Here is a 9,040-nt window from a genome sequence, read left to right as displayed (position 1 = left end):
TTTAGCAATTCAAATGTTTAATGAATGGAGGACATTATAGTATGTTGTTTATTTTAGGAGAAAAATTATGTTTGATGTTTTAGACTTATCATTTGCAAATTTTGAATGGTTTGTATGGATTATTATATGATGAACTAGTTTGAATTGAATTTGATAATGTTTTTCTATTGTTGAATTTGGGATATAATTAGACATGTGTTTATTATAATTGTCTTCATATTATATTTGTTCTTAAAATATAGTTATATAATTTGATATTTTTGAAACATAGGATGGATTCTACATCAAGTGGTCAAATAAGGGGGCGTGGAAGAAACAAACGAGTGTGGACTCCTGGTGAGGATGAAAAATTGGTTGAGTGTCTTGTTGAGTTGTGTGTTTCAGGGAAGGTAAAATGTGACAATGGGTTTAAACCAGGAGCATTTTTACAAGTGGAGAAGATGTTAGAGGAAAAGCTTCCAAATAGTGGACTTAAAGCAAGTCCACATATTGAATCGCGTGTGAAGACTTTAAAAAAACAATTCAATGCCATAATGGATATGTTAACCCATGGTAGCGGGTTTTCTTGGGACAATGAAAAGAAAATGGTTTTATGTGATCAAGATGTATTTGAAGGTTGGGTAAAGGTAAATATATTTACAATACTTCTAATCTTGTATTTTTATTCCACAACATCTTGTTAATTTAATTTGATACATTGGTATATTCTTTTGCTTTCAATATATTATGTATTTTATATGAATTACATTTTAATGCATGATATATTCTTTCTTTTTTAGTATCTACCATTGATGCTTTTAGGAAAATAATTAGGAGTTATAGTTGGAAGTGATCATAAAAATTCAAATAGACCCTATTCTATAATTCATTTCATCAAAGGAAAGACATGATATATATTCTTAATCATTTATCTTGTCTTCAAACCAATGTGGCATGAGATTAATATTTCTTTAAGTTAGTAACTTTTATTTTAAAGATGCTAATTAATTATTTTTTGTATATTTTATAGGGGCATAAAGATGCTAATGGTTTGAGACTCAAGCCATTTCCACATTTCGATGATCTAAGTCTTGTTTTTGGTAAAGATCGTGCTAATGGAAAAGGAGCAATGTCAGCTACTGATATTTTGGAAGAGTTAGATCAAGTTGAAGCAAGCAATGACATTGGAGTTGATGACTTAGAAGCCGAAGTTGATGCCTCTCATACTAATACAGTTGCATCCACTCCAAGTAGAATGGAATGTTCATCACAATCTCGTAGGAAAAGAGCAAGGAATGATGACACAACTTTAATTAATGTGATGACAAGAACATGCAATGCATTAGAGAGCCTTGTTGGTAACTTCAACCAACAGACGGAAAAGGAAAATAGAGTGGTTGGTGAGTTGGAGAAACTTCCTAATCTTAATAGATTGGACATATTGAAGTTAAGTCAAATTATTATGAGTGACCCAATGAAAGTCAAACTTTTGTTCAATTTAGATGAAGATCTCAAGGTTGAATGGGCGAAACAACTTCTTCAAACCCCATGAATCTCCATGTTGCATCCTTATTGATTTATTGTCTTTAGGTTGGATTGATAGAAATTTTAGGTTGGATTTTGTTTCATCAATTTCCTATGAACTTTTTTATTGATTTGATGGCTTAATTTTGGAGGATATACTAGTTGTAGATTTTAGTAGATATGGTACTTATATTGAGAACTAGAATGAAGTTTGTGTTTTTTTATTTCCTTTTTTGCAAATAAGAAATAAGTATTTGGTAGCTTTGACAATTTATATGTTCTTATATTTTTTTTCTTTTTTTTTTCTTACTAAAATATAATTCTATAGCTTTTTTGCATGACAAATTATTTAAAATTTTGATAAAAAAAACGAATATTTAAAATTTTTTAAGGTTATGGATTTTATCGGATATGATACTTGTTGAAAATTAGAATAAATTTGAATTCTTTTATTTCCTCTTTTGAAAATAGGAAAAACATTTGCTAGCTTTGAGAATTTAAATATTATAATAAATAATTTTTTTTTGAAAAATATAATTTTATAACTACTTAAGCATGACAAATTATTCAAATTTTTAATAAAAATAATAATTGAATATTTGTGCATTAGGGTTATACGATTTTTTATGGTTAATTTTTTATTTATTGAGTATATATATATTTTTTAGTCTTATTATTTAATAACAAAAAACCTCTCAAATTTTATTTTTTTTAAATAAAAGTAAAAAAAAAAATTTAAATTATATGTAAGGATATTATTGTAAATTTATTTCTTTTTCATTTCCATTCCTATTATTATCAAACATTGGAATGGAAACAAATAATCATTCCAATCTTGCATTCCTAAGTTCATCCAAATATTAGAAATGGAATCATCAAATTCATTCCATTCCACTAAGAAATAGGAAAGGAAACAAAATATTATTTCCATTCCCTATTCCAACTTACCAAACACCCCCTTAGTGGCTTATAAACTTAAACCATTTTCCTTAATAGTTTGAATAAACTCATTAAGATATTTGTAGTGTTCTTCTATGGATTATAAAGAGTAAACTAAAACATCATTTATATGGGCGATTAGGAATTCTAACCTAAAGTTGAAAAGAGTTTGAGGCAAAAGTAATTTCGTTGGAGAATCTTATCTACCTTTGCTATAGATCTTTTAACTTATGCTTAAAGGTAGAAAAGTATGAAATCTTATCTTAATGCATGCAGAAGATTGAAATATGTTGTTGATGTGGCTTTCTTGTTTTCTAATCATTATGATTTTCTAATACAATATTCATAACTTGAAGAATATATTGTAACCTCCTTAGTTGTTAATTTTGAGGTTTTCTCAATTATTTCATCTCTCTCCATTGTAGGTTACTTCTCCTTACAAGACTATTAAGATGTTTCAAGCTTTCAAGTTATAAATATTGTATTAGAATTTTAAGCTAGCCTTCAATTTATTTATTCTTTTAACCTATGTTGTTTCTAATATCTTTATTATTTTGAGTTTTTGTACAATTTACTCTTTCACTAGGTATTACCTTGGGTGTTTATATATGTACACCAATGTAATCATTTACTAAATATAACTTGCCTAAAATAACTTCACTCACAACCATGAAATAGATGAAAATTAATAATTTTCCTATACTTAATCATAAATTATATTATTTTAATTATAATTTCATAAATATCTTTAAAATTGTTGTTTTATTTATTTATTTATTTGTAATTTCTATCAAATAATTAAAAGCAAACTTTGAAAATTTATTGGTTAATAGTATATGTGTGTTATCCGCATATGACACCTACTATTATACAAATTTAGAGATAAGAACTATTTGGCAGGACTTGATTCAATTAAAATACAGTCTTATCCTATCTAGTGTATTTAGAGTGAGTTTGGTAGTGATTTTAAGAAGTATTTTTACTTTTTCTAATACTTGAAAAATAAAAATTTTAAAGCATTAAAAAGGTCAAAAACACTTTTTAGAATCAGTACCAAACGCACTCTAATTTTTTTCTGCACCATGACCAACTCCACTGATAGTAAAGTGCATGTGAACCAAGAGTTTGTTAAAGATGGTGTTTTGTAGCATTTAACTCCGCTCCGATCCTCCAACTCCCTTAGTTTGCATTAAATATTAAGAGGAAATTAAAAAAAAAAAACAAAGAGGATGGTACTGAATCACTTTGCATTACAAAACAAGCAAGCCATATAACTGATAAAACAAAGACATGCATGAAGAGGAATGCTGAATAAAAAGTAGGAAGCCAGAAGCATGTCTGAAAATCAAACGTTGGCAAAAGTTATTTATACAAGTGTATTTTTAAGCAACCATTCATATGGACTGAATTAAAAATTCGATATACAACTGATTCAATACCTTATCTTACAAAGGATTGATAAACAAGTACATTTCACTTATTATTTTGTCCATATTTTATATATATCAACACCATTACATTAGGAACGAGAAACTTTTGGGTTAAAAAGACAAAATACCACCAAAACGCAGGTGATGTGAAGAGGAAATGCCGACAAGTTCAGGGATTCAGTTATCTGTTAGCTCTAGGATCCCCATGGTGTTTACAAGAGTCTTTTCAATGTGAAAGCGCCAAGAGAGAAGGCTAAATAGAAAACAAATGATTCTCCCACCCTCCAGACTTCTCTGCTACTTGCCTCAAACTGCAGCTTAATTAACTTGCTCGCAATACAACTTATCTTCCTGGCTTCATATACTGAACAATATTGTAACTACATTAGGCTCATTTGTTGAGCTTAATCATGTCACACACATACCATATAAAGAAATATAGGCTAACAAAGAGTGAATTTCTACCCCCATCATCAATTGTTCTCATTCGTTAAAAAAAAAATATTTCAGTCCAACAAAAATTATTTGGGTAGAACACTTGTTTACTAATAAGAGTCGGCTTGTTAGTGTTTTTAAAAAACATTTCTAACCTAAGAAGTATTTTTGAAGAAAAATTAGATATTTTACAAAATTTTAAAAACACTTTAAAATTTTTGAAAAATTACTTATAGTTTTGAAAGATCATTTGTATTATTTTCTTTCTCATTTCACTAAAAACATTTCAAGTAAAAATGTTGTTAAATGAACTCTAAGAGTTTGTTTGGTATTGCTTTTAGAAAGCAATTTTAGTATAAAGAACATTTTGAAAAAATTAGACGTTTAACAAAATTTACAAAATACTCTTAAAAAAAATAAAAAATTACTTATAGTGCTTACCATAAAAGCACTTAATATGGGCTTCTTCCAGTAAAAATATTTTGCATAAAAATACTATCAAACACGCTCTCAGTATAGAGTCTTGATTTTAACTGCATTATAGTCGATTATCAAGTACAAAAGCAAGCCCTTGAACAATAACTTACTCGTTAATTTCAATTCGATCCTCCAACTCATTCTTGCATTAAATATTAGGAAGAAACAAAAATCATAACAAACATAAGGAATATGTCTAATAAACAAAAAAGAAAGAATAGGGAATTAAAAAAGGGGAAGTTGGACATGTAGAACTCTTGTTTACTAATAAGAGCCCATTTGGTAGTGTTTTTAAAAAACATTTTTAGTCTAAAAAGTATTTTTGAAGAAAATTAGGTATTTGAAAAATTTAGAAAAAACTTCTACAATTTTCAAAAATTACTTATAGTTTTGAAAGATCATTTGTATTGTTTTCTTTCTCTTTTCACTAAAAATATCTCCAGTAAAAACATTGTTAAATGAACTCTAAGAATCTGTTTGGTAGTGTTTTTATAAAGTAGTTTTAGTATAAAAAAACATTTTGAAAAAATTAGACGTTTAGCAAAATTTACAAAATAATCTTAAAATATTATTAAAAAAAACCACTTTTAGTGCTTACCATATATAGAAACAGTTAATATGTGCTTCTTCCATTAAAAGTATTTCGCATAAAAATACTATCAAACACATTCCGAGTACAAAGTCTTGATTTTAAGTGCATTATAGTCGATTATTGAGTACAAAAGCAAGCCCTTCAACAATAACATGTTCATTAATTTCAATTCGATCCTCTAACTCATTCTTGCATTAAATATTAGGAAGAAACAAAAATCATAAGAAACAAAAGGAATGTGTCTAATAAACAAAAAGAAAGAATGGGGAATTGAAAAAGGGGGAGTCAAACATGTAGAACTCTTGTTTACTAATAAGAGTCCATTTGGTAATGTTTTTAAAAAACATTTCTAGCTTCAAAAGTGTTTTTGAAGAAAATTAAGTATTTGACCAAATTTAGAAAAAACTTCTAGAATTTTGAAAAATTACTTATAGTTTTGAAAGATCATTTGTACCGTTTTCTTTCTCCTTTAACTAAAAATATTTCCAATAAAAACATTGTTAAATGAACTCTAAGAGTTCATTTGGTAATGATTTTATAAAGCAGTTTTAGTATTAAAAACATTTTGAAAAAATTAGACGTTTAGCAAAATTTACAAAATACTCTTAAAAAATTAAAAAAAAAAAAAAAAAACCACTTATAGTGCTTACCATAGAAGCACTTAATTTGTATTTCTTCCATTTAAAAGTATTTCACATAAAATACTATCAAACACATTCTAAGTACAAAGTCTTGATTTTAAGTGCATCATAGCTGATTATTGAGTACAAAAGCAAGCCCTTGAACAATAACATGTTCGTTAATTTCAATTAGATCCTCTAACTCATTCTTGCATTAAACATTAGGAAGAAACAAAAGGAATGTGTGTAATAAACAAAAAAGAAAGAAAGGGGATTTCAAAAAGGGGAAGCCAAACACATAACACTCTTGTTTACTAATAAGAGTTTGTTTGGTAGTGATTTTAAAAAACATTTCTAGCCTAAAACATGTTTTTGAAGAGAAATTAGGTATTTGACAAAATTTAGAAAAAACTTTTAAAATTTTTAAAAATTACTTATAGCTTTGAAAGATCATTTGTATTGTTTTCTTTCTCCTTTCACTAAAAACATTTCGAGTAAAAACATTGTTAAATGAACTCTAAGAATCTATTTGGTGGTGTTTTTACAAAGCAATTTTAGTATAAAAAATATTTAAAAAAATGAGACGTTTAACAAAATTTACAAAATACTCTTAAAATTTTGAAAAATCACTTATAGTGCTTACCGTAGAAGTACTTAATATGTGCTTCTTCCATTAAAAGTATTTCGCATAAAAATACTATCAAACACATTCTAAGTATGGAGTCTTGATTTTAAGTGCATTATAGTCAATTATTGAGTACAAAGCAAGCCATTGAACAATAACTTGCTTGTTAATTTCAATTCGATCCTCTTAACTCATTCTTGCATTAAATATTAGGAAGAAAAAAAAATCATAAGAAACATAAGGAATATGTATAATAAACAAAAAAGAAAGAATGGGACATTCAAAAAGGGGAAGCCGGACATGTAGAACTCTTGTTTACTAATAAGAGTACATTTGGTAGTGTTTTAAAAAAAAACATTTCTAGACCCTTAAGTGTTGTTGAAGACAAATTAATTATTTGATAAAATTTAAAAAATACTTTTAAATTTTTGAAAAATTGCTCATAGTTTTGAAATATCATTTGTACTATTTACTTTCTCCTTTCACTGAAAACATTTTAAGTAAAAACATTGTTAAATGAACTCTAAGAGTCTGTTTGTTAGTATTTAAAAAAAAAAAACAGTTTTAGAATAAAAAAAACATTTTTTAAAAAATAGACATTTAACGAAATTTATAAAATACTCTTAAAAAATTAAAAAAAATCACTTATAAATTTTACCATAGAAGCACTTAATATGTGCTTCTTCCATTACAAGTATTTCACATCAAAATACTATCAAACACATTTTGAGTACAGAGCCTTGATTTTAAGTGCGTTATAGCCGATTATTGATTACAAAAGCAAGCCATTGAACAATAACTTGCTCGTTAATTTCAATTCGATCCTCCAAATCATTGTCGCATTAAATATTAGGAAGAAACAAACAAAAATCATAAGAAACATAAGGAATGTGTCTTTTTTCTAATTGTCAGAATATTCCATTTGCTCAGCATTTCTTACTGTTTCCTTTTATGGAGCATGAAAAAGACCGAGCCGGCATAAGTAGACAAAAAGTCACCTCAATCTAGGGAACTTTTGGTGATAATGAATTTGGCTACTAATTGAATCACCAAGTTTGATAGCAACGGGGAAACAAATTTGTGTAAAGTTTATTTGCAGTGAACAAATTCGAGAATAATATTTGCCTATATTTTCATCTGGTAGTTCTAATAAGCATCCTAGTGTATATCATCATGGTGTAGATCTCAGACCTCATCATCCTAATGCAAAATAATTGGCCAACACTGGCCTGCCCAAGCGGCAACGGCACCAAGTTCTGGGCACATGAATGGAACAAACATGGGACCTGCTCAGAGTCCGTCCTCAGCCAACACCAGTACTTTAAAGCAGCTCTAGGCCTCAAGAAAGATGTAGATCTCCTCCAAATTCTTGAGAAAGCAGGTACGCATCTGTTTTCACCACATGCCTTTACACGTTTTACACTATTCTTTACGGCTAGCTGTTTCTGAAAACACTAAGAAAACAAATAAACGTGACAGGAATTAAACCAAATGGAGAATCATACTGCTTGAAGAAAACTAAAAAAGCTATAAAAGATGCAGTTGGATTCACACCTTGGATACAGTGCAATGTGGCTCCATCGGGTAACAGACAGCTCTACCAGGTTTACGTTTGCGTGGACACTTCTGGGAAAAACTTTATCCAATGTCCAGTGATGCCCAAGGGGAAATGTGGTTCAAGCATTGAGTTTCCTTCATTCTAGAGGTGCAGCAGAGGACTGGAGGCACATCCTGTCTGTTCATCATATAGATAGATCATGAATAACACTCTAGTGATTGCTTAATGGCCAATTCACCTTGCTGATGGCAAATTGAATTTGTAGGTCTGGCCATGCATGTGGCAGTTAATTCTCACTATGTTTTTCGTTCTGTGTGCTCTTTGGATGAATGAATAAAGCTGTTATGCTTGACCAGCATTTCTTCAGTATCTTTCGTTCCTTCTTAGAGTGTAAAATTAATAAGCACTTGTGTATTCTCAATGACATTGGAAAAATTGAGTCTTGCCTCAAACCAGCATTCAGCCATTCAAATGCACATTTTGGTTGCCTCTTGTTCTTTTCCATCAAACTGACAACACCAATGCTTCACTTACGAGCATAAAAATATTCCCACGTCTACCTTGGCTTCCAACTTTGTAAGGGGTGGTAATATTGGATGGTTGTTTTTAATGACAAGAATGGCTGTCAAATAATGACACACGATGACACATGGACAGATTATTTACAACCAGGATGGGTCAGGTAAAGTACTCAAAAAGAGACATACTCCCTAAGTATTTTACCACTATTATTGATCTAATAACTCCACAAGCCAATATCTATCAAATATTTCCTTTCATATGCTCACAACTTCATCGTCGATGGTTGAATAATCAGGAGAAAGGAAGGTATACAACACTGATCCACACCTTCCTTTGGAA

At 29.0% G+C, this 9,040-nt stretch overlaps 1 protein-coding gene across 1 annotated transcript; it reads left to right on the top strand.

Moving 5' to 3' along the window:
- The first annotated feature begins 272 nt into the window (after positions 1 to 272).
- On the top strand, positions 273 to 8,324 carry LOC100266770 (extracellular ribonuclease LE). The gene is made up of 4 exons (XM_059736900.1): positions 273 to 389; positions 1,010 to 1,189; positions 7,804 to 8,002; positions 8,101 to 8,324. The coding sequence occupies exons 1-4, from the start codon at positions 273 to 275 to the stop codon at positions 8,322 to 8,324; spliced, it is 720 nt and encodes a 239-aa protein (XP_059592883.1).
- Positions 8,325 to 9,040: the final 716 nt, after the last annotated feature.

The sequence above is a fragment of the Vitis vinifera genome, chromosome 1, assembly GCF_030704535.1.
Source record: "Vitis vinifera cultivar Pinot Noir 40024 chromosome 1, ASM3070453v1".
Classification (NCBI taxonomy): Eukaryota; Viridiplantae; Streptophyta; class Magnoliopsida; order Vitales; family Vitaceae; genus Vitis; species Vitis vinifera.
Note: the sequence above shows the minus strand (reverse complement) of the source record. Positions and strands in the feature narration are given on the sequence as shown.